We start from the raw sequence: 26,981 nt of genomic DNA, 5'->3' as shown, positions 1-26,981 counted from the left end.
TATGATCTCACAGTTTGTGAATTCAAGCCTGGCATCAGGTTTACTGCTGTCATTGCAGAGCCCACTTCAGGTCCTCTGTCCCTGTTTCTTTCTCTGCCTCTCCCCCCTCACGCTTTCCCTCACAAAAATAAATAAAACATTTTTTAAAAAGAGAGAATAAAGTACTTTTGTATTTTAATATATTGTTGTGTATAAAATGAGCAGGATAGGGGCTCCTGGGTGGCTCAATCGGTTAAGGGTCTGACTTAGGCTCAGGTCATGATCTCGTGGTTTGTGAGTTTGAGCCCCGCGTTGGTCTGTGCTGACAGCTTGGAGCCTGGAGCCTGCTACAGATTCTGTGTCTCCCCCTCTCTCTGCCCCTCCCCCACGTGTGCTCTGTCTCTCTCTATCTATCAAAAATAAATGTAGAAAAAAGACTTTTTTAAAATAAAATGAGCAGGATATATAAAAGGATAATACATCATGAATAACTGGGTTTATCCCAAGAATGCACTATTGCTTTAACAGTATAAAATCAGGGGCACCTGGGTGGCTCAGTCAGTTAAGTGTCTGACTCTTAATTTTGGCTCCGGTCACAATCTCAGGGTTCAGGAGATCAAGCCCTGCATCAGACTCCACACTGACAGCATAAAGCCTGCTTGGGATTCTCTCTCTCCCTCTCTCACTGCCCCTCCCCTGTTCGTATGTTCTCTTTCCTCTCTCAAAATAAATAAACATTTTTAAAAATAAATGAGTAAAACATTATAAAATCAATGTAATTCACCATATTCAGTAAAAAGAAAAACTATATTATTACCTCAATAGACCAGGAAAAGCATTTGACAACATCCAACACCTCTTCCTGATAATAACTCTCATCAAACTAGGAGTAGAAGGGAACATTCTCAACCTGGTAAAGGACATGTGTGAAAAATCTACAGCTAACATCATTCTTAAAATTGAAAAGACTGAGTTCTTTCCCCTAAGATCAGAAATGACAGAGATGTGCACTCATCGCTACTATCCAGCATTATAATACAGCTTCTAGTCAGTACAGTATCTCAAGAACAAGTGAAGGAGGGAGGCATTTCAATTAGGAATGGGTGAATGGATGAGCAAATTGTGGTATATTTTTATAATGGAATACTACTTAGCAAATAAATGGAAAGAAATATTTGCCCAACAACGTGAATAAATTATACTGAGTGAAAGCAACCATACTAAAAAAGACTGTATACAGCATGATTTCATTTATTTATAACTAGAAAACGCAGCCTGATCTATAGTGATAGAAAATACATCTGTGGCAATTGAGTGAGTGGAGGGATTGGAGAAGGATTACAGATGGGCAAAAGGAAACATTTGGGCGTAACAGATATGTCCACTACCTTGATTGTAGAGATAAATTCATGACTGTATCCATATGACAAAGTTTATATAATTATACACTTGAAATATGTATAGTTTATTTGTACAAATTCTTCTATAAAACTTTTTACAAAATGGCCACAAATTCTTTGATCCTCATTCTATGAGAGGTCTGATCTGTATTCTCTACCTTGAAATCTGAATGGGCTCTGTTACAGCTTTGGCCCATAGAATATGGCAGAAGTGACACTATGTCAGTTTCAGATCCAGGACTTAAGAAACTTGCAACTTCTACTTTCTTTCTCTTGGAATGCTTGGTCTGGGAGAAGGTAACCATCATATGTGTAGTCTGACTACCTTGAGATTATCAAACTGTCAAGAATCCCAGCTAGCCTATGGACAGCAAGATGCTCAACCAGGCTGTAACTGTTCTTGCCATCCTTGCCTAGACACCAGACATAGGAGTAAAGAAGCCATCTGAAATGCCCCTCCAGTCAAGCCTTTCTTACAAATAATATTGCTGTGAACATTCATGTGTGGATTTTTGTGATAACATAAGTTTTCATTTCTCTGTGATAATATTCAAGAGTGCAATTTCTGGGTCATATGGTAAGTGCATTTTTAGTTTTATAGAAACTGTCAAACTGTTTTCCAGAGTGGCTGAGCCATTTTTATGTTAATACAAACATACTGTAATCCGATTTCTCTGCATCCTCACCAGCATTTGCTATTAGTTTTTTTTCTTTCTTTTAATACTTACTTATTTTTGAGAGCGAGACACAGAGTGTGAGTGGGGGAGAGGCAGAGAGAGAGAGGGAGACACAGAAGCTGAAGCAGGCTCCAGGATCCGCGCTGTCAGCACAGAGACTGAGGCTGCACTGGAACTCACAGACTGGGAGATCATGACCTGAGCCGAAGTCAAACACTTTTACCGACTGAGCCACCCAGGTGCCCCAGTCAGTATTTTTTTTTTTAATGTTTATTTATATATTTAGAGAGCGAGAGAGAGAGGGCAAGTAGAGACAGAGGCAGAGGCTATCAGCGTGGAGCCTAACACAGGGCTCAGTCTCACAAACCATGAGATCCTGACCTGAGTCAAAATCAAGACTCAAGACACTTAACTGACTGAGCCACTCAGGCACTCCTATCAATATTTTTTATGTTAGCCATTCTGTTATTTGAGTGATATATCATTAGGTTGTTGAACATCTGCTCATGTGTTTATTTGCCATTTCAATACCGTCTTTGGTGAAATATCTGTTTATGTCTTTTGCCCAATTTTAATTGTATTTTTCTATACTGTCATCTTGAGAGTTCTTAATGTATTCTAGGTATAAGCCCTTTGTGAACATATATGTGGTTTGCAAGTATTTTCTCCAAGTCTGTAATTTGTTCATCCTCTTAACAGAGTTTTTATTTTATTTTTATTTATTTACTTATTTTTAAATTTAAATCCAAGTTAGTTAACATATAATGTAATAATGATTTTAGGAGCAGAATTTAGTGATTCATCACTTACATATAACACCCAGTGCTCATCCCAACAAGTGCCCTCCTTAATGCCCCTTGCCCATTTAGCCCATTCACCCACCCAACACCCCACCAGCAACCCACAGTTTGTTCATGTATTTAAGAGTCTCTTGGTTTGTCTCCCTCTTTGTTTTTATCTTATTTTGCTTCCCTTACCCTATGTTTATCTGTTTTGTTTCTTAAATTCCACATATGAGTGGAATATATGGAATATATGATTTTTTTTTGCTTTTCTCTGGCTGACTTATTTTGCTTAGCATAATACATTCTAATTCCATCCACGTTGTTGCAAATGGTAAGATTTAATTATTTTTGATCGCCAAGTAATATTCCATTGTGTATACACCACATCTTCTTTATCCATTTATCAGTTGGTGGGTATTTGGGCGCTTTCCATACTTTGGCTGTTGTCTATAGTGCTGCTATAAACATTGAGGTGCGTGTGACCCTTCAAATCGGCATTTTTGAATCCTTTGACTAAATACCTAGTAGTGCATTTGCTGGGTCATAGGGTAATTTTTTGAGGAACCCCCATACTTTTTTCCAGAGTGGCTATACCAGTTTGCATTCCCACTAGCAGTGCAAAAAAGATACTCTTTCTCTGCATCCTCACCAACATCTGTTGCCTGAGTTGTTAATCTTAGCCATTCAGACAGGTGTGAGGTGGTATCTCAATGTGGTTTTGATTAGTATTTCCCTGATGATGAGTGATGTTGAGCACCTTTTCGTGTGTCTGTTTGCCATCAGGATGTCTTCTTTGGAAAAGTGTCTATTCATGTCTTCTGCCCATTTCTTCAGTGGATTATTTGTTTTTTGGGTGTTGAGTTCGATAAATTCTTTATAGATTTTGGATACTAACCCTTTATCTGATATGTCGTTTGCAAATATCTTCTCCCATTCCATCAGTTGCCTTTTAAATTTGCTGATTGTTTCTTTCACTGTGCAGAAGCTTTTTATCTTGATGAGGTCCTAGTAGTTCATTTTTGCTTTTGTTTCCCTTGCCTCCAGAGACATTTCAAGTAAGAATTTGCTGTAGCTGAGGTCAAAGAGATTGTTGTCTGCTTTTTCCTCTAGGGTTTTGATGGCTTCCTGTCTCACATTTAGGTCTTTCATTCGTTTTGAATTTATTTTTGTGTATGGTGTAAAAGACTGGTCCAGGTTCATTCTTCTGCATGTTGCTGTCCAGTTTTCCCAACACCGCTTGCTGAAGAGGGTGTCTTTTTTCCACTGGATTTTCTTTCCTGCTTTGTCAAAGATGAGTTTGCCATGCATTTGTGGGTCCATTTCTGGGTTCTCTATTCTCTTCCATTGATCTGTGTGTCTTTTTGTGCCACTACCATAAACTGTGTTGATGATTACAACTTTGTAATACAGCTTGAAGTCCTGAATTGTGATGCCTTCAGCTTTGGTTTTCTTTTTCATCATTACTTTGGCTATTCAGGGACTTTTCTGATTCCATCAAATTTTAGGATTGTTTGTTCAAGCTCTGTGAAGAATGCTAGTGTTAGTTTGATAGGGATTGCATTGAATATGTAGATTGCTTTGGGTAGTATCAACATTTTAACAATATCTGTTCTTCCAATCCATGAGCATGGAATGTTTTTTCATTTTTTTGTGTCTTACTCAATTTCTTTCATAAGCTTTCTATAGTTTTCAGTGTATAGATTTTTCACTTCTGTGGTTAGATTTATTCCTAGGTATTTAATTGTTTTGGTGCAATTGTAAATGAGATCGATTGCTTGATTTTTCTGCTGCTTCATTATTGGTGTATAGAAATGCATATGGGGCACCTGGGTGGCTCAATCAGTTAACACTCCTACTTCAGCTCAGGTCACTATCTCATGGTCAGTGAGTTCTGTGAGTTCTGTGAGTTCGAGCCACGCGTTGGGCTCTGTGCTGACAGCTCGGAGTCTGGAGCCTGCTTCAGATTCTGTGTCTCCCTGTCTCTCTGCCCCTCCCCTGTTCATGCTCTGTCTCTCTGTCTCAAAAATAAATAAACATTAAAAAAAATTAAGAAAACATAATTGGGTACAGTCAAAGGTGGACACATTAAATTGAGATTACAGGTATTAGAGCTAAAGAGAGTTTTCACATTTACAAAAATTAATGTGTTTCTGTGACTGTATTTACATTTAAATAAGAAATATATTTAAAAAAAAGAAATGGATACGATTTCTGTACCTTGATTATAAAAAAATCCTCCTTGCCTATTTGGATGCCTTTTATTTCTTTTTGTTGTCTGATTGCTGAGGCTAGGACTTCCAACACTATGTTGAATAAATAATAGTGATGAGAGTGGACATCCCTGTCATGTTCCTGACCTTAGGGGCTTATCTTTCAGTTTTTCCCCATTGAGGATAATATTAGCAGTGAGTCTTTCCTATATGACCTTTATGATCTTGAGATATGTTACTTCTATCCCTACTTTCTTAAGGATTTTTATCAAAGAAGGATTAGGGGCGCCTGAGTAGCTCAGTCAGGTAAGCATCCAACTTCAGCTCAGGTCATGATCTTGCTGTTCATGAGTTTGAGCCGCACGTCAAGCTCTTTGCTGACAGCTCAGAGCCTGGAGCCTGGTGGGGATTCTATGTGTCTGCCTGTCTCTGCCCCTCCCCCACTTGTGCGAGCGCGCGCTCTCTCTCAAAAATAAACAAACGTTAAAAAAAAAAAAAGGATGCTATATTTTGTCAAATGCTTTTTCTGCATCTATTGAGAGGAATGTGTGGTTCTTATCCTTTCTTTCGTTAATGTGATGTATCACATTGATTGATTTGCAAATATTGAACCAGTTCTGCGTTCCAGGAATAAATCCCACTTGATCGTGGTGAATAATTCTTTTAATGTATTGTTAGATCTGGTTTGCTAGTATCTTGTTGAGAATTTTTGCATCCATGTTCATCAGGGAAATTGCTCTGTAGTTCTCCTTTTTAGTGGGTTCTTTGTCTGGTTTTGGAATCGCAGTAATGCTGGCCTCGTAGAATGAGTTTGGAAGTTTTCCTTCCATTTCTATTTTTTGGAATAGCTTCAAAAGAATATGTGTTAACTCTTTAAATGTTTGGTGGAATTCCCCTGGAAAGCTATCCAGGCCTGGACTCTTGTTTGTTGAGAGGTTTTTGATTACTGATTCAATTTCTTCACTGGTTATGGGTCTGTTCAAATTTTCTATTTCTTCCTATTTCAGTTTTGGTAGTTTATATGTTTCTAGGCATTTGTCCATTGGGCAGTCTTCCAGATTGCCCAATTTATTGGCATATAATTGTTCATAATGTTCTCTTATTGTTGTTTGTATTTCTGTAGTATTGGTTGTGATCTCTCCTCTTTCATTCAAGATTTTATTTATTTGGGTCCTTTCCTTTTTCTTTTTGATCAATCTTGCTAGGAGTTTATGTCATTCTGGCTAGGGGCTTATCAATTTTGTTAATTCTTTCAAAGAACCAGCTCCTGGTTTCATTGATCAGTTCTTCTGGTTTTTTGATTTCAAGATTGATTCCTGTTGTAATGTTTATTATTCCGTTTCTTCTGCTGGTTTGGGGCAGAATTTTTTGCTGTTCTTTTTCCACCTCTTTTAGGTTTAAGATTAGATTGTGTATTTGAGACCTTTCTTCCTTCTCTAGGAAGGCCTGATTGCTATATACTTCCCTCTTATGACCTCCTTTGCTGCATCCCAAAGGATCTGGACTGTCATACTTTCATTTTCATTGGCTTCCATATGCTTTTTAATTTCCTCTTTAACTTCTTGGTTAACCCATTCATTCTTTAGTAGGATGTTCCTTTTTTTTTTTTTTAATGTTTATTTATTTTTGAGACAGAGGGAGACAGAGCATGAGTGGGGGAGGGGCAGAGAGAGAGGGAGACACAGAATCTGAAACAGGCTCCAGGCTCTGAGCTGTCAGCACAGAGCCTGACATAGGGTTCAACCCATAAACTGTGAGATCATGACCTGAACCGAAGTCGGATGCTTAACCGACTGAGCCACCTGGGCACCCCTTAAACATGTTGATATTAAAACAAACATAGGGGCGCCTGGGTGGCGCAGTCGGTTAAGCGTCCGACTTCAGCCAGGTCATGATCTCGCGGTCCGTGAGTTCGAGCCCCGCATCAGGCTCTGGGCTGATGGCTCAGAGCCTGGAGCCTGTTTCCGATTCTGTGTCTCCCTCTCTCTCTGCCCCTCCCCCGTTCATGCTCTGTCTCTCTCTGTCCCAAAAATAAATAAAAAACGTAAAAATAAAAAAAATAAAACAAACATAAATCTAGTATGGAGTACAAACTTCCAAGTAATTTAACAAATGTCTTTGAGTTCATATATCATTTCCCCTAATTGCTTTATCAATAACGTTGTCTATCAATGACCCATATTTAACAAATAAGAACACAGGGCAAAAATCACACTGGAATTCAGATCTTTGTCCTGAACACTTTGTCCAGTGATCACTTTTTCACTAATACTGAAGTAAAAATTTAGCCATTACTTCATAATTTTATAACGCTAAGATTATGATTTATTCTAAGTTCTGTCCTTAAAAATATAAAAAGTGAGTTACTTAATATCCTTAAAGTTGCAAAAAATGTAGAAATGTAAAAACATTATTCAGTATATATTTTTCTTTAATTGTATTTCCTACTTCAGTAGTATGTGGGAGTTATTTTCTTCCTGCTAATGAATACATTTTTAGTAGCTTTTAAACAAAAAATATGAACTTAGGTCCAAATAATTTGTGACACAAAAACCATAAATTCTATTATCCAAAAACAATTTGGAGCTTTTTAAATGAAACCACACAACATCCTAAAAGGCACTGGGATTCCTCCACTTCTAAACCACTGCTAAGCTGGAAAAAAAATCTGGTTCTATCAGGAATCTCAGAATTGAGTGTTCTCCAAAGTGGAAAGTATATCGTGCCATTTCAGGAAAAAGCTATTCAGCTCTCACCTCCAACATAATTAGGCTTCATATACTCTTCTAAGAAACCAAAACAAATACTGAAATCAAAATAAAAGATTACAAAATAAAAGGCTAATTGTCATACATACAGGTTGTTTTAGCCTTGTTTTAAGCCCCCTTCTATAATATTAATAAAGTAAAATTAATATTTTACTGCAAAGAAAATTTATGGCTAGGGATATGTAAAATATATTTTTGTCATTAGTTCTTACATAAATACTGCATAGTGCCATTACCCAAATGGCAGGAACATTTTATGCCTACACTTCACTTCTGTATTTACAAAGAGAATTTGCATGATTTACATAAATGTAACTATCAGTGAAGGTTTAACAATGGAAATGCAATCTAACATCCATAATATCCGATGTTTTGCAGACAGCAATGAGCAACATAGAAGAGATGTATTTTTAAATACCTTTCATTTGAGTGACCTTATGTAAAATATAAAAGATCATTTAGAAGTTCTTGGTCTCCTAAGGAGATTTTCTTTTTTTTTTTTTTTTTTTTTTTTAAATTTTTTTTTTCAACATTTTTTTTTTTAATTTATTTTTGGGACAGAGAGAGACAGAGCATGAACGGGGGAGGGGCAGAGAGAGAGGGAGACACAGAATTGGAAACAGGCTCCAGGCTCCGAGCCATCAGCCCAGAGCCTGACGCGGGGCTCGAACTCACGGACCGCGAGATCGTGACCTGGCTGAAGTCGGACGCTTAACCGACTGCGCCACCCAGGCGCCCCCTAAGGAGATTTTCAAATGCACTTATAGAAATAGTGAGATCTTTAAGAAATATCTTCCATGTCCACATCCTGTTGTAATTTCTGCACCATTTTTTCTTCCAATTGCTTTCCTTTGCCGGCAAGAGGGGCCCAGATAAGATGAGTGTTTTGCTTGACTTCTTTGATGTCCTGAACTTTCTGTAATTCTTTATTTTTCTTTAATCTGTTCATTATAAATTTAGCTTGGCGTTTCTGTTTGATCTCTTCAACTCTCTTCATTGCATCAATAGTCTTACTCCATAGCTCTCGCTGGTATTTAACAGGTTCATTTCTACATTTTTCAAATTCAAATGAATTATCCACTGTAAGCTCTTTACCAGCTGCTTTACGGAATGCTTTAGTCCACCTGACCTTGTGAGGATTGCGCTTCTTTTTAAAGTTTTTGTGACACTTGGATTTACAGAATCTGAACACCTTGCAATCGTTGTGGACAACATCATACCGTGGCTGGGGTAAATGGGCCCCAAACAGAAATAACACTTCTCAATAGGCATGTTGAAACCGCGTGAGTTCTCACAGACGAAACGCCGAACTCGAGCGGAAGTGATGCGACCCCTAGTAGGATGTTCTTTAATCTCCCAATAATTCATGGTCTTTCCAAATTTTTTCTTATGGTTGATTTCGAGTTTCATAGAGTTGTGGTCTGAAAACCTGCAAGGTATGGTCTCAATCTTTTTGTACTTGTTGAGGGCTGATTTGTGTCCCAGTATGTGATCTATTCTGGAGAATATTCCATGTGCACTCGAGAAGAGTGTGTATTCTGCTGCTTTTGGATGAAATGTTCTGAATATATCTGTTAAGTCCATCCAGTCTGGTGTGTCATTCAAAGCCATTGTTTCCTTGCTGATTTTGTTTTGATGATCTGTCCATTGCTGTAAGTGGGGTGTTGAAGACCTCTACTATTAAGGTATCATCAATGAGTTTCTTTATGTTTGTGATTAATTGATTTATGTATTTGGGTATTCCACATTGGGAGCATAAATATTAACAATTTTTAGATCTTCTTGGTGTATAGACCCCCTTAATTATGATATAATGCCCTTCTTCACCCCTTGTTACAGTCTTCATTTTCAAATCTAGTTTGTCTGATATAAGTACGGTAGCATGATAGATGGTTCTCTGTCCCCTTTCTTTCAATCTGCAGGTGTCTTTAGGTCTAAAATGAGTCTCTTATAAGCAACATACAGATGGGTCTTGTTTTGTTATCCATTCTGATGCACTGTCTTTTGATTGGAGCATTTAGTCCATTTACATTTAGAGTGAGTACTGAAAGATAGGAATTTAGTACCATTGTGTTGCCTGTAGAGTTGGTGTTTCTGGTGATGTTCTCTGGTCCTTTTTAATCTTTGTTGCTTTTGGTCTTTTTTGTTTTGTTGTGTCTTTTCTCCAAAGAGTCCCCCTTAAAATTTCTTGCAGGGCTGGTTTAGTGCTCATAAACTCCTTTAGTTTTTGTGTGTCTGGAAAACTCTCTCTTTGTATTTTGAATGACAGCCTTGCTGGATAAAGAATTCTTGGCTGCATATTTTCCCAATTCAACACATTGAATATATCCTGCCACTCCTTTCTGGTTTTCTCTGGATAGGTCTGCTGCGTTCCTGATCTGTCTTCCCTTACAGGTTAAAGACTTTTTTTTTCTGTTCTTTGTATAATAATTGATTTTCCATCATATCCTAGATATTTTGGATGTTATGCTAAGACTTTTGTTCCTATTCAAATTTTTTTATCAATAGGTGGTTTGTTGTCTTGCTTAGTTCTAACCTGTTGGTTCTGGCCTGCTTTTGTGGGCTGTGTCTCTGATAACAATTTGGTTTTCAGTGTCCTTGCAGTGTTTTCAACTTTGCCTTGTTCTCTAGCACTGTCGCAGTTCTTGTTCAATCTATGCTGGTGTCACCTGCATGGGGAAACACATTGGGCTGCCCTGTCTTGCTGAGCTGCCTTCCAGTAGTGAGAATAGGAGACAAGCAATTCAGGACCTTGTTTGCTTTCCACCACTGAGCAGATGGCTAAGAGGTGCCAGACCTGGGTTTTTTTATGCCCCTGGGTAGAGGGTCTGAAGACTGGACAGTCTGCTGCTGGCCCAGGTGTGGAGTGGGGATTAGGGTTCCTCAGTAGGTCTCTGTTGTTTGTCCCCTTTACCAGTCTTTGGCAAGAGATAACACACTTTTCTTAATACTTTTTTTTTTCCTCCTATGCCTGTTAGTGGTTCTGGTATTGGTTTCTCTGGTACCTAGTCCAAGCTACATGGAAGATGAAAAGAAAATCCAGGGAGCTCACTGCAGTGACTGTTCTTAAGTCCTAAGGCCCCTAGACAGTTCACCTTCTTTCTAGCTTTCCAATTCCTATTTTATAATTGCCTGTTGAATTATTTCCAGGGTATTTAGTTGTAGTTAGAGGGGAGGAACAAAGGAAATTGAGGAAAGTTGCCATCTTGTCTGGGACCAGAAGTCCCTCCCTCAATAAATTTTCAAAATTTCAATAGGGACTTCAGAGTAATACATGATATGAATGAATAATAGGTTATGTGTGTGTGTGTGTGTGTGTGTGTATAAAACCTTGTATTTATGCATTGTAAGTCATTAGATGTAAGAATATGGATAAGTTAAGGCTAGAGGTTGAAGGTCAGAATTCATGGAGAGGTGCCTGGAGGGCTCAGGTCATGATCTCGCGGTTTGCGGGTTCCAGTCCCATGTTGGGGACTCACACTCCCTCACTCACACCCTGTCTCCCTCCCTCCCTCCCTCCCTCCCTCTCTCTCTCTCTCTCTCTCTCAAAAAATAAATGTTAAAAAATTTTTTTAATAAAAAAAGAAACAATTCATGGACACGAAATAATTTGGACAGGCCCTTATTGCAAAAAGCTAGGTCATGCAGTTGAAAGGAACAGTATGAATGGGAAGGACTATGGAAAACAACTGGGGAGATTTGCCTCTTTTGTTTTTGAAAGATAGAGTATGATCAGTGTAGAGGCAGAGAGAAAGGGAGACACAGAGTCCAAAGCAGGCTCCAGGCTCTGAGCTGTAAGCACAGAGCAGGACGGCAAGGCCTGAACTTGTAAACTGCGAGATCATGACCTAAGCTGAAGTTCGATACTCAACTAAGCCACCCAGGCACCCCAAGATTTGCCTGTCTTGAGCAGAAATTATGTTAGGGGTAATAAGGATAGAAAATAGGATGGTTAGACTCTTGATATAGAGGGCCTTAAATATCTAGTATAAGATTTGATAAGTTGAAAAGTAGAAAGACATCCAAAAATTGTAAGGGAAGCAAGTGATATGAAAGTGAGGTTTGAGTGAGATTAGTTTAAAATAGATGTACAAGGTATGTTATAGTAGGGGAACCAAGATCAAGGGGCTAGTCATGAGTTTGTCCTAGTATCTAAGTGTGAAGTGATGACTGTGGCTGAGGTGGTTGGAGTGGGAATAAAGAGGAAGTAGGTTTTACAAGCAAAAAAGGCAGGACTTGATACTGACCAGGTATAAAAAGTGGGGCTTGATTCGTAGACTATCAGTTTTGGTGACTTCTGTTTACTCATATATTTAGTTAAATATAGGTAGGAAATTTTTAAAGAATTAATGTTGCCCTTTAGAGCAACTTTTCTTTCTCCACTCCCTTCCCACCTACATGTGTAATTTGAGAAAAACTTTACTGTCAAGCAACTAACACCTTTCTTTAATCTTTTTCCAAGCATAATACTGTTACCACACATTCTGAAATAGCTATTATACATGTTAAAAGATGTCAGCCTCACCAGTAATTAAGGAAATGCAAATTAAAACAACAAAGTTTGTATGGTAATATTTACTGCTGCAGGGTTTAATGAAACACATATTCTTTTCTGTTAAAGTAAATTGGTGTTATCTTTCAGGAAAGAAATTTGACAATATGTAGCAAGAGCCTTTAAAATGTTTTAAAGGGGCGCCTGGGTGGCGCAGTCGGTTAAGCGTCCGACTTCAGCCAGGTCACGATCTCGCGGTCCGTGAGTTCGAGCCCCGCGTCGGGCTCTGGGCTGATGGCTCGGAGCCTGGAGCCTGTTTCCGATTCTGTGTCTCCCTCTCTCTCTGCCCTTCCCCCGTTCATGCTCTGTCTCTCTCTGTCCCAAAAATAAATAAAAAAAAAACGTTGAAAAAAAAAATAAAATGTTTTAAATACTTCTAGTTCTAACCATTTACAATAAGCAAATAATCAGAAATGCAAGAGAAGATAAATGCCAAAATGTCAGTTGCAGCGTCCTTAATTTTTCACAGTTAGAGCTATATCTAAATGTGCATTAGAAGTGAATGGTTAAATACATACACAATGGTGGAATATTGCACAGCCTTTAGAAATGATGGTTTAAGGAATTCCACTTTAATAACAGAGTAAATAGTTAACGATATAACATGAAGTTCAGATTTACACACTTCAGTAATATCATATCATGCTTTTTTAACCTGTCTTATAGCCATTATTAGGGCAAAAATGTTTTGCTCTTCTTTTCATAAGTTATTTGCCAACCACTACAGATATTAAGACTAATTTTAGCCTTCTTGCACTAAAAATTTCCGTAGTGCTCAATAATATTAGCTATAAGTATTGAACCTCTTAAAAACTTTCTTCCTGGAAAAATATACATATTTATGTATACAACCGAACATACAGCTTTAGGCCCTTTAAGGACCACATAAGTCCTGTATGTAGATCCTCTTTAGGGCCACACTGAAGAATTACTGCTTGGGGTCCCTGGGTGGCTCAGTCAGTTAAAGTCTGACTCTCAGTTTTGGCTCAGGTCAGGATCTCAGTTCATGAGTTCAAGCCCCACATCAGGCTCCATGCTGGCAGCACAGAGCCTGCTTGGGATGCTGTCTCTCTCCCTGTCTCTGCCCTTCCCCTGCTTGTGCTCTCTCTCTCTCTCTCTCTCTCTCTGTCTCTGTCTCTCTCTCTCAAAACAAATAAACTTAAAAAAAAAAAAAAGGAATCATTGCTGTAACTGAAAAAATCTCTCTTTACCCTTGAATGTGGTTGAATCAGAGTGCCTCAAGTGTTCATTCAGTAAATGTTGTATAGCGTTAAAGGTGATGATTCCTCTCAGAAAAAATGAGTTAATGTTATAGAGAGTCAGATTCTGGTTCAGCATGAGGAAGGAATTCTGTCCCTGAATATGTTCAAGCAAAGACTAAACAACTATCGTGTGTGTGTGTGTCTGTGTGTGTCTGTGTGTCTGTGTGTGTCTGTGTATGCATATGTATATATCAGAGATGCATAGATGGATGGGCCATTTGGTAATAGGTCATAGTCTAAGTTCCTTTTTCACTGTAAGACTTGTTTTTAATTTATTTTGAGAGAGAGAAGCATGCAGGTACATGAGCAGGGAAAGGGCAGAGAGAGGGAGAAAGGGAGAGAGAGAAAATCCTCAACAGGCTCCATGACTCGGGGCTCAGTCTCACGAGCCGCAATCAACAGTCAGACACTTAACTGACTGAACCACCCAGGAGTCCCTGGGCTGTCTTTTATAAGGCACATGAAAACTATGTTTTATTAATATGGTTGCTTATGTTACAGAATTAAATCCAAAGAAGTTGGGATAGGGAATATCTTAGTTTAACATAATGAGACTTTTTTTGGCTTTTCTAGTGATACCATTTACAAATTGAGAGAACCTGCTAAGGATCACTGGTGGGAGTGATATTATTAGAATTAATGTTCCCAAAAATAAATAAAAAACGTTGAAAAAAAAAAAAAAAAAGAATTAATGTGAGTCATAGAGACTCCCAGACAGTGTTCTATCTATGGAGGGAAGGAAGCTAAGCAGATGTTAGATATTAATTAACACCTTGAGAAAACTTAGATTTTACAAATACAATTAAAAAGGCCAATTTTTTGAAAAACACATATCAGATGCTGTTTAAGTTCCACCTAAAAGAGTTTGGAATGAATTTTAATAGTATTTTTGTTTCTCTATAATTTTATGTTTTGTCTCCTTCTAGAAATAACTTTAAGCAACAGCTTAGAATATTATGCTAGATAGGTGAGGAAAGAAAAAAAGCTCAAAGACCTTCTCACATCAGTTCAGCAAACTGAATCTTTATATTACTGTTGCTCAGTGAGAAGTTATGCAGAGAAAGATCCTTTGGGTGTAAGGCACCGAATAATACAGTGAAAAAGAAGAGTATCTTTATTTAGAAGCAGAAAACCTCCGCTTATTTCCTTATGCTGCCTTTGGCCTGCTTTGTAACTTTTAATTGTTATTAGTGACAGGATAATAGCATTCTGAACCAACACAAGAATTATTTTTTTGTTTAAGAACAAATCATGAGCTTACTTACAAACAGCCCACAATTCGGGGGGCAGGGAATGTGGAGACAGATGACATTAACCTTCAGGATCTCCGTGTTTTCCTTCTACAGCTATTTTGAAACAGACCCTTTGGCATGCTTTTACTCTAGTAAGAGTTCAGTATAAGAAAGTCTTTTAAGAGAAAGGTAAAATATTTTCATTAGTAGTACTTTCCAGTCTACATTTGGCATCCCAAGTGGTAGCTAACTTTATGAGTATTTTACTTTCAGATAAGTCACATTCTATTTAAAATTATATATGAGCTGCTTGGAAATAATACTTTTTTAGAACCAGAAAATATTAAACATGCCTAAAAGTAGAAACAACTGAACAATAAACACCCCTTTTATACCCTCACCTAGATTCATCAGCTGTCAATCTCTTAACTACACCTTCCCCATCTTTATTGCTACACATACTCTCCCTTACCTCATCTACCCCTCCACTTTTTGCCAGATCATCCAGAAGTAGGCCATAGCCATCAGAAATATTTTCTTTTGGGGCATCTGGGTGGCTCAGTTGGTTGAGTGTCTGACATCGGCTTAGATCACGATCTTGAGGTTCATGAGTTTGAGCCCTGCATCGGGCTTACTGCTGTCAGCACAGAGCCCTCTTCGGATCCCCTCTCCCTCCCTCTCTCTCTCTCTCCCTCTCAAAAAAGAAATATGCTTTTTTTTTTTTTTTAAGTAAGCTCTACACCCCAACAAGGGACTCAAACTCATGACCACAAGATCAAGATTTGCATGTTCCACCAACTGAGCCAGCCACGCATCCCCAGAAATACAGTTTTAATGATAATTTTACCTGCTGCTCAAATGCAGCAGAGCATCATGGTCATTGTTAAGTTTATTACATAGTTGGTGTCAGCCATTAGTGCTTATTATCTTAAGGCTTAGGTACATTTTGTTGGAGGCAGGGATACTCAGTTTAGTTATCTTCTTAGCAGTCTCTGTGATGCCTCCTACACTAAGATCTGTATGGTCTGAGAAGGAATATTTAACCACTTGCTGGTGAGTTTAAGACCCTAAAAAACTAATGGCAGTGCTATTTCCGAGTAAAAATAGTTTAAATACTACATATTATTCATGTGTTTACTTATTTTAATGTTTATTTTTAAGAGACAGAGAGAGCACAAGCAGGGGAGGGGCAGAGAGAGACACAGAATTCTTAGCAGGCTTAAGGCTCTGAGCTGTCAGCACAGAGCCTGATGCACAGCTCTAACTCATGGACCAAGAGATAATGACCTGAGCTGAAGTCAGACTCTTAACCAACTGAGCTACCCAGGTGCCCTTAAAATGTTATATATATTTTAAATTCCTTTGTTCTTCTTGAACAGGCTGAAATAGTCAAGTTTTGTATTTTCAAACAATTTGGGAAAAAGAAAAATTCACTATTTGAAATGGAACGTTTATTAGAATTTGAATATTTGATTGGTTAGAAGGCTTATTTATTGTTATAAATTGATGCTTTCTGATGGAAAATATGTCCATTGTATTTACTTAGGTATGACCAAAACCATAAAAGATATTTCTTTTTTTTTTTCCCCCAGGAGATTTTGATGAGTTCACTCAAGATAATAATGACATTATGTTGAAAAACATAGCAGAAGACCTTCGGAATTGCTTACCTCTAGAAACCATGCTTTCCTCAGAACATCTAGCGCTCCAAAAAGTAAATACATTAAATTAATTTACTTTCAGTGCTATTTGAGGATACTCCTATTCTTCCCTAATCCCACAGCCTCTCTGGTCTAATTAGTCCTGAATTCTGCTTTAAACAGTATTTCATTTGGTTCTTCAGCCGTGTCCCTAATTCTTTTGAGTCTGTAACCCTCTGGCTCCCATTCATTCAACAAATATTTTATGAGGGCATCCTGTTTGCCAAGCACTTAACCCATCCCCACCCCGCCACAGAACAAGGCCCAACCATAATCTGGTCCTGCCTACATCATTGTCCTGGTTTTCTGTTTCCTGTTCCATTTCCCTCACTTTTATCAAAGGTGAAATTCATCTTTTTGTTTCCTTCTCCTGCTTTTGCACTATACAATTTTTGCTTATTCAGTTCCTTTATTCCTAAAATAAGTCCCATTTTTCTTATCCAGACAACCCCCTCATTCAAGTCCCTTCAGATCTCAACTCTTATGGGGTACATATGCTAGGAATATTGTTTCCTAAAGCAAAGCTAACAATAATCCTTCTCCCACTAATCTGAAAACAGCAACTCTCTATGTGGTTTTTCAGCATGCAAATTCCTAAGCAGAAGAACTAAATCCCATAAATTTTTGATAGTGCTGTGCACATTGTGAACACTTAGCAAATCTTAGTAAACATCCAGTCATTCAGAGTGGATTCTCAAAGGTGGAAAGTAGTGAATAGTATAAAAACTGAGAGAGTATTTGTAATATAGTTTGGATGTTATTAATAAGGCAGTCCTGTATCAGTGGCATGATATACCAAAATATATGAAACAAGGAAAAAGTATATTCATTGCCTGTAATTATTGACCCATAATCCCTTATTCTAACAAATGATTTTTATCTTCCTTTGTTTCTTTCTGTTCCTTGTGAATGTTCATGCATTTTACACACATATAATAGATTCATGTATGTGTAGGTATAGATATAATTTTGTAGGTCTCTAAGTAAATAGGTTGATTCTTTATTATAGTTAAGGTAAAAAGAATCAGACATTTTTTCTTTGTAGCCACTTGCTATAATATCATGTTTTGCCAGTATTAATAAAGGGCTATTAATTGTCAGCAAGAAATTTTACTAACATCTTTATTATTTGAAAACTTTGTCTCTGGGCTAAGATTACTTGCTAAGTATTTTAATGGGTAGTCACTGACATGTAGGACTCAGAAGAACGTGGTATTAGTTTTAGTTTCAATTCTTTCTTATGGTCGTTTTCTTTGGAGAAATATGAGTGTCAGTTTCTTTGTCTGTAAAATATACTGCTAAGGATGGACAGGATGGTCTCAAAATACTCCTTTAACTCAAATTTTATATATTTCTCATGGCCATGTTTTACATCATTTTGCATCAACTTAAAAGTTTCTAATTGTCTCAGAAATAAAATAAAAGAAGAACAGGGTTGCTCTTCAATAAGTGAAACTTGTCTTTCTGTGCCTTGTTGTTGCTCTCAGATTTTTAGCATATGAACCACTGATGTTTTGCCTTATTTAGCAATAAAAAGAGACTCCTTTGTACTTTGTTTCTTTTGAAGTTCTTCTTCTCTCCACCAGATACAGCAGCAGCCAGAACCCACAGTTCACGTTGATGCATTCCTTTATGATGAAGACTTTATTGATTCATTATGTGAGGAAGGAAAAATGAGCAGAAACTACTGTATGGTGTGTGGCTCACACCAGACTGCACCTTTAGGTAGGCATTCAGCTATGCAAACCTGATGATTTTGTGTCTTTTCTTTACATTTCATGAGAATACAAATTCTTTTTTTTAATTAATTTTATTTTAAGTTTATTTATTTTTGAGAGAGCACTTGCGAGCAGGGGTGGGTCGGAGAGAGAGAATCCCAAGCAGGCTTCACACTGTCAGCACAGAGCCTGACGTGGGGCTTAATCCCACCAACTGTGAGACCATGACCTGAGCCGAATCAAGAATCAGACGCTTAATCAACTAAGCCACCCAGTTGCCCAAGTATGCAAACTCTTGACCAAGGTATTCAATGGTTTTTGAAAGGAAAAGGCCAACCTCCAACGTAGCCATTAGCAATTATTAAGGTTTAGGGAGGCGAAATAGAAATCTTACCCAGGAAAGTTAGGCCACTTAATGCCTCCAGGGAGGATCTCTCTGCTTTTCACAGAAGTGACTTTTCAGGTCCAGAAACTAATCAGAAATAACTGAGTACAGGGAAACCAACTTATACTTTCCAAACTTACAAGAAATTCATAGATAAACCATAATGTTAATTCATTTACAATGAGAACTATAACTGCAGGGGGGCTGAAATGTTCTTATAAAAGCATCTACTTGAGAAGTCAGATAGGGGCACCTGGGTGGCTCAGTTGGTTGGGTGTCCGAATTCGACTAACGTCATGATATCACAGTTCACGAGTTTCAGCTCCACGTCAGGCTCTGTGCTTACAGCTCAAAGCCTGGAGCCTCCTTCGAGTTCTATGTCTCCCTCTCTCTCTCTCTGTCTCTTCCTTGCACTCTCTCTGTCTCTCTCCCTCAGAAATAAACAAACATTAAAAAAAAAAAAAAGACAGTAACCAGATATTGTTGGATGGGCATGGATTCAGAGGACAGAGATAGATAATCTTGGGAGCACCTGGCTGTCACAGTTGATTAAGCATTCAACTTCGACTCAGGTCATGATCTCACCGTTCATGAGTTCGAGCCCCTCATGGGACTCTGTGCTGACAGCTCAGAGCTTGGAGCCTGCTTTGGATTCTGTCTCCCCTTGTGTTTCTCTGCCCCTCCCCCACTCACACTGTCTCTCTCTCTCTCTCTCTCTCTCTCTCTCTCTCAAATGTAAATAAACATTTTAAAAAAATTTTAGGGGCACCTGGGTGGCTCAATCGATCAAGTGTCCAACTTCAGCTCAAGTCATGATCTTATGGTTCATGGGTTCAAGCCCTGCATTGGGCTCTGTGCTGACAGCTCAGAGCCTGGACCCTGCTTTGGATTCTGTGTCTCCCTCTCACTCTCTGCCCCTTCCCCACTCACATTCTCTCTCTCTCTCTCTCAAAAATAAACATTAAAAAAAACTTTTTTTTTTTTATTTTTTCTTAAAAAGATGATCTTGAGAAAGAGTTTATTCAGGCCATGATTTGACCTAGTGAAACATCTCCAGTCCATAATAGAGTACAGCTCTAGTGACAGAAAGTCTCTTGCCTCTCTGCCCCTAAGATGCAACACTTACGTCTCAAATGGGAAGCTAGACTAACCCCATGCTGCTAATATGCTAACTCTTCTGTTAATATACTCTTTGTTCAGATTGGATATGATCATCTAGGCTGTTGCTTTAGACATGCTATTTCAATCTTCCTGGTCACTTAGATTTAGTTATTGCTTATAGTGGCCTACCCCTCCAGGTAAGTAATCTTATGTTGATATTACTGATCTCAGATAATATCATTGTCAAAAGTTGACTACTACCAAATTTGTAATGTGCTGCTAATACAAATATATTGTATCTATATTATAATGGGGAATTAAACTTCCCTGATTTACTTAAGATTCTATTTTTTTAGATAGTACTCACAATTTCCATTTGAGATAGTTAAAATTCAAGAATAGAAAAAGACTTGGTTAAGAACCATAAAAGGAAAACTAAAAAGTGAATTACAACTATAATACCGTATCAGATCTGATTTGCAGAAGTCTAAAGAAGAGATATGTTTGACACATAGAAATTTGAAAATTACAAAGCATTTTGTGGGAAAATACATGCATTTTCCCATAGAAATCAGGTTGTAAATAGTGGCTAGGTGTGCAGGCCAGCCCATATAACTACAGTGAATCTGAAAACACTATCATCTTGTGGAACTCTCCTTCTATGAAAAGGGGCTTGTCTAGCTGTAAGACACTAATGATGACTCTGTAACCCAAGGCAGAAGCACTAATGTTACAAAGAGGGTAGTGAGGATGAGGATTCTAGGCAGAAAAGGATAGTAGTGGTCAAACACTTTATTTTCTTCCAAGGGATTAGCCTGCCTGCTTCCCATTTTCTTTGCTACCATCTATTACTCATAGCCAAAGTATCTCCCCTTCCTACCATTATATTATGTAGAACATAATATAGTAAGTCTTTAAAAAATATACTCAGGCTCTTCCAGATACTTGATTACACAAACAATGGAGTGAGATGAGCTAGGAGGCTTGTAGCAGTTAAAAAATTGTAGCAATTAAACTCAGAAATAAAAATAATTTATGGGAATATCTTCGCCTCCCCTCATACCAGCCTCCTCCTGCACTCCAGAACACATTTTAGGTTGGTCAGGGCTGCCACACTGCACAACTCCAGAGATGGTCATTCATTTGATAGTGTGTGTTCTATGCAGTAGTGTGTGGCTGTTCTGTGGTTGCTCTGGGATAAGGGGAGAAAGCCAGATGGTATGGGAGTTAGGAAGCATCCCACAGAATAAGAGTCCTAGGGAAAAGAAGGGAAAAACCAAGGACAAGGAAGTGAGGGGCACAGGGATAGGGACAGGTTGCTAAGTAGCTCTTCCCTAAATGTCAGAGACTTCATGTTTATTCTTCTCTAATACAGCTCAGAGTGAATGAGTACAAAATTATCACATTAATTTTTTCTAAATAACCTCTGAATGGCCTTTGTTGATGAAGAGAAAAACATGAAATATGCTTTATAGGGGCACCTGGGTGGCTTAATCTATTGGGCATCCAACTTCAGCTCAGATCATAATCTCACCATTTGTGGGTTCGCACCCCACATCGGGCTCTGTGCTGACAGCTCAGAGCCTGGAGCCTGCTTCAGACTCTGTGTCTCCATCTCTCTCTGCCCCTCCCTTCCTCCTTCCCTCTTTCTTTCTCTCTCTCTCTCTCTCAAAAATAAACATTTTAAAAAATTACAAAAGAGGGGTACCTGGGTGGTTCAGTCGGTTAAGCGTCCAACTTTGGCTCAGGTCATGATCTCACAGTTCGTGAGTTCAAGCCCCTCATCAGGCTTTGTGCTGACAGCTCAGAGCCTGGAGCCTGCTTCGAATTCTGTGTTTCCTCTCTCTCTGTTCTTCTCCTGCTCATGCTTTGTCTCTCTCTCCCCTTCAAAAATAATTAAAACATTAAAAAATAACAGTAAAAAAAAAGAAAAAAGAAATACGCTTTATAAATATGGTTAAAAGAATTAGAAATACAGAAGAGAATGTTTAATACCCAAGTACAATTTGATGTTTATTCTGTTCTAATTCTCCAGGATTTATTTCTCATTCCTTCTCCCTCACGGAATTGAAGTTCATTTATCATCATGTCCTCCCTGATCTGTCGGGAAAGGTCTTGGTTGACGTTGGCTCCAGGCTTGGCACAGTCCTTTATGGGGTAAAGTCCAGCTTGTGGACACACTCAACATTTGGAAAATACTTTCTTCTCCTGCTAGCGACAATTTTGCCTGCCACCATCCAAGGTGACAGCTTGGCTTTATTTATTAGAGTAACAGAATAATGAGGTTAAAATAGTATACTGGACTTGGAATTTCAAAGGCCAGCTCTCTGATATCCTTTACTAGTTTGTCTCTGTGACACAAATGAAGGAATAGCAACAAAACAGAAGCAGGTGACCCTCATAACACTTTGCTGTTTTGCCCATCACTACTGATGGACTGAGGTTTGGTAAGAGCTTTTATTAAAACTTTTATAAAATTTACCTAACCTAGGAAATTGCATATGGCCATAACCAAGTCACTTAACACCCTGGCCTCAAGCTCCTCACCTGTAAATAAGCTAACTAAATGATATCCAAGGACACATCTTGCTCCAATTTTCTGTGATTCAAGTTTGAACGGAGACATTTGTTTCTGAAGTATCACTTCAAGGTGGCTTTTTTAAAAAAATTCAAATCACGAGTATTTCTAATGTTCTTAAATGGTTTTATCAAAAAACTTAAATGTGGTTTCTGGTTGTCATTAGCAGACTTGTTAAAACATGTGGCCAACAGCAGTAGAGACTCATACCAGAAACAGGCACCATCAGTTCCCAGCATCCGTTGCTGCTCTAATCAGAAAGTTAACTCTTTAGTGCTTAGTTTATGTTTTAGTGTTAAGACTTACATTCTATAATTAGTAATGATATCTGTAGTAGAAAATACAGATTGTCAGATGGTTTTGTTTGGAGAACATTAGAGATTATGATTGTTTACCATATTTGCTCCACTCTTGTCCATTTTCTGATTTGTTGGAAGAGTATATGGCTGAAAGAAATCTGGCTATGCATGTATGTGACAGCGTTAATAAATTTAAACATATTGTCATTTTTCTCCATATTAATATGGTTACCGATTCAACAGAAATTTTTGAATACCTACATGCGTTCTGTTGAACATATTCTAAAAATCCACCATGAGCTGTGAATACAAATCTGGTTTATACATGGGTGTTAGTTGATGTAAAATGATATTCAGAATATGATTTGCCTTTCCTTCCATATTATTTTTTTTGTTATTGCAACCAAAAATGGATACGTTATAATATCTAGTCACTTCTTGATTGTTCTTGTTGACTGATTGGTCAGTTATCTTTGGCAGATTGCAGACACCAGACTGACTTCCCCAAGCCCAACAGGACACATCTCCAGCCACCTTCCTCTAGTGTCAGACTGTGCATGATTTTCCATTATATTCCCCACGGGTTAACTCCTTTCTTGATTTCCCCTGATAAAACTTTCCAAGAAATTACAGAAATAGGGTATTAAACAGAGAATCTGTATGATCACTTTTCGTACTTCCAACTTTGTTGAATGCACAGTTTTATCAGGAAAAGTAAGAAGAGATCAATCTTTCAAAACATGATTGCTTTTAAATGATAGAAATTAATAAACTACAATCAAGGTCTTGATCAGTAAGAGTCTTTAAGTTCTTGAAGTTGTAAGTTTTACATACACTACAAGTTATTATTTATCTTTCATTTTATTTTTACTTTATTGAATTCCATTTTTTTTAAGTTTGATTTTTTAAATTTTAGGTAGAAATGAACTCACAGTTAATTCATTTGCATCACAGTGTGTCTTCATCTTTTTCAGGGTTATCTTTACAGTTCAGCACGGCAACTATATGGAGTAGAATTGAATGGAGATTTTTGCCAGTTGCAGGAAATGGTTATTAAAAAATACCAGTTCACTGACAGAATAAAGGTACCTATTTATTTATTTATTTATTTATTTATTTATTTATTTATTTATTTATGAGGGACAGTTGACACAAAGTGTTACATTAGTTTCATGTGTACAACATGGTAGTTGACAAGTCTGTACATTATTCTGTGCTCACCATGAGCATAGGTACCATCTGTCCCCACACAGCACTATTACAGTACCATTGACTGTGTTTCCTAAGGTGTATTAAAGGTACTCTTTTAAATATACGTTCTGTTATAGGGGCGCCTGGGTGGTTCAGGCAGTTAAGCGTCTGACTTCGACTTAGGTCATGATCTCGTGGTCCATGAGTTCAAGCCCCGCATCGGGCTCTGTGCTGACAGCTTAGAGCCCGGAGCCTGCTTCAGATTCTGTGTGTGTGTGTCTCTCTCTCTTTGCACTTCCCCTGCTCGCTCTCTCTCTCTCTCTCTCAAAAATAAATAAACATTAAAAATTAAATATATATGTATATTTCTGTTGTCTATCTTATACCATAATTTAGCCAAGTTTCGTCTGATTTGGAGTTAGAAAATCTTTTTGAATCTATTCTTGGTTGCTGTTGTGTAGAAATAGGTGGAGTTGACTTAATATTTTAAAACATTAATAAAGATGAATGTAATTATAATTATCTTCCACTCCTATTTCTCTTCCTCCCCAGTGTTATTAGAAAGTGGAATTTTTTTTCTTAATCTCTTTCATCTCCACTTTAGTACAGTTTTGGTAGCATTTTTGAACCTCTAGATGTTGGTCAGAAGTGTATTTAATTAAACTCTTATGTTGAAAGTAAGCAAAAAAATTAATGCTCTCAGTTCTTTACCTTCTTTTTCTAAGCTTTCAGGAGGCTTTGTGGATGCCACAGAAAGGCGGTTCAAGGGGAATGATGCCCTGGGTTGGGCTACAACAGAAATTTTCTCTTTTTCTGTATGTAAGGGCAAAGATAACCAAAAGGAGGAAAGGAAGTTTTTTGCTTAATGCAGTAATTCTTACCCTTTGACTGACAATCTTATACTTCTAGTGGCAACGCAGGGAAATATTGAGCATCGAAGGCTCTCTGGTGTTAAGGGCAATCTGATGTTGAAAGACATCTCAGAACAATTGAGGTCTAGTCTTCCCCTTTCTTACTGAAGGAAATTTTTTCATGGTCTTCCTCCTTCCAAACTTTCTTTTTTTTCTCTCTCTCTCTGTCTCTTTCTCATCTTAGAAATAGACAAATGATTAAAGTAAATTTATTGTCCAGTAAAAAAATTCATGGGTTGTTCTCACTATCCCATATTTAGTGAATGAAAACACATTGCTCTTGGATAATAAGAATCACATAAAACAGTAGTGTCCATTTAATTGGAAATTGAGATTTAAAAATTAGGACCTCTGGAGCACCTGGGTGGCTTAGTTGGTTAAGCGTCCGATGTCAGTTCAGGTCGTGATCTCATGGTTTATGAGTTTGAACCCCACATTGGCCTCTCTGCTGTCATCAGAGGCTGTTTGGGATCCTCTGCACCCTTTTCTCGCTGCCCCTCCCCCATTCACGTGCTCATTCTCTGTCAAAAATAAACATTAAACAAAAATTTTTTTAATAAGAAATAAAAATCAGGACCTCTGAGAATCATAGTTTATAGATGGACAACCAAGTACTTTCTTATTATTTTTTTAAAGAAGATGATAAAGTTATATAAAACATATTATTTACAAGGTGCCCAAGTGGCTCAGTTGGTTAAGTATCTGACTTGATTTCAGCTCAGGTCATGATTTCAGTTTGTGAGGTTGAGGCCCAAATGGGGTGCTATGCTGACCTCACAGAGCCTGGTTGGGATTCTCTCTCTCTCTGTCTCTCTCTGCCCCTCCCCTGCTCATGTGCATGCTCTCCCTCTCTCTAAATAAATGAACTTAAAAAAAAAAAGCATTTATTTAGATTTTAAAAGATTTTTACCCCTTACTTTTCAAAGGAGTATATGTGGATGCATGCCCATCCCACATACTTTCCCAGCTTATGGCTTCGGTGGCTATTAGTAACGCAATGGCAGAATGCTGTTTTTATACCATTTTATTGGCAACCTTCACAGTTTCCTTCCTTGATGCTAAAGATAATTGTTGTGTTTGAGAGGCCCTAAGATCAACAGAAAGGAATTGTAGGACTATTTTTTATAGTATCTGTTGAAATCCATCCACTCTTTAAGGCTCAGTCTCTGTGTTTTGTTTTGTTGTAGTTTGTGTTTGGTCTTTTTTGACAGGATTTTCCTCAGAAGTCTAAGAATCCTTGGTTGTCTGTTCATACTTGAAAGTGAGAAACAAAAAGGCTGGTTGAATTTCTCAGCACTTAGGTGGGGATTCTGAGCACTGTGGGCTTCACTGTTGAGTGATCTTGTTTGGGTAGTTAATTAGTTGGGGAATATCTGATAAAGTAGCTTAAGATCTTTCCTCTTGGGCTGGTCTGATTGCCTGGAGAAAACCTTTCTAGTCTCCTTACTAAATGGCAAACAACATCCTGGGGACTGAGGGATAGAGGAAAAGAATTGAGACGTGAGGGATTCACAGCATCCTGTCTGCGTTATTTCCTTACTTCCCTTGTTTTCAGTACATTAGCCTTTCTTTCAGCTAGTCCTGATATCCCCTGACCCAGACACCTTTGCGTTTTATCCTTTGCAGAGAATAAACCTCTGTTGCTGGGGCAGGGCAGAGGTGTATAGGGGTCTGGGTGCTTCTAAAACTGACTTTCAACCAAATTACCTTATTTTTAGCATTTGTCTGTACTCCTTCACCCAGAAATGCCCAGTACCACCAAATATAAGCCTTTTTAAGATTCTGTAGTATAAATCAAGGCTGGATCTTTGCTTTCTATATGTCTAGAAATATATAGAATATATGTATATTATATATGTGTTTATATATAGATACATATTTTTATTCTATATAAAATTATAGATATATGTATAGAATTATATATATAACTAAATATGTAGAATTATAGATATATATAGAATATTTAGAATTATAGATACATAATCTACTTAGAAATCAGATTTTTCTGGTCCTAAATTCCTTATTAGTTCCTCTTTTTTTCCTAACATACTAATTTTTTTTAGATTTTATTTTAAGTAATCTCTACACCCAACATGGGGCTCGAACTTACAACCCTGAGATCAAGCAAGAGTCTCATGCTCTACCAACTGAGCCGGCCAAAGCACCCCCTTAACTTGTAAATTTTATGTCTGTTGTTTGCTTTCCTATTCTCTTCATCCTTGTAGGTATACAT

At 37.8% G+C, this 26,981-nt stretch overlaps 1 protein-coding gene and 1 pseudogene across 10 annotated transcripts in view; one reads left to right on the top strand and one right to left on the bottom strand.

Annotated features, from left to right (window-relative positions):
* Window positions 1-26,981, top strand: part of LOC131517092 (uncharacterized) — a 63,439-nt gene that overhangs the window by 4,132 nt on the left and 32,326 nt on the right. For 9 of the 10 annotated variants that reach the window (XR_009264384.1, XR_009264382.1, XR_009264381.1 and 6 more), the window contains exons 2-5: window positions 16,458-16,579; window positions 18,152-18,290; window positions 21,805-21,926; window positions 23,621-23,731. Coding sequence is in view for 4 of the 10 variants with exons in the window: in XM_058738818.1 (XP_058594801.1) it covers window positions 16,458-16,579; window positions 18,152-18,290; window positions 21,805-21,926; window positions 23,621-23,731 (494 nt within the window). In the remaining 6 variants the exon portion in view is untranslated. Of the gene's footprint in view, window positions 1-9,170; window positions 9,256-16,457; window positions 16,580-18,151; window positions 18,291-21,804; window positions 21,927-23,620; window positions 23,732-26,981 lie in introns of those variants that run through there. The other variant, XM_058738817.1, reaches the window with a different exon arrangement.
* LOC131517094 (probable ribosome biogenesis protein RLP24) lies at window positions 8,564-9,091 on the bottom strand (annotated as a pseudogene).

This window comes from Neofelis nebulosa, chromosome 7, assembly GCF_028018385.1.
Source record: "Neofelis nebulosa isolate mNeoNeb1 chromosome 7, mNeoNeb1.pri, whole genome shotgun sequence".
Lineage (NCBI taxonomy): Eukaryota > Metazoa > Chordata > Mammalia > Carnivora > Felidae > Neofelis > Neofelis nebulosa.
This window is presented reverse-complemented; position numbering and strand designations above follow the sequence as displayed.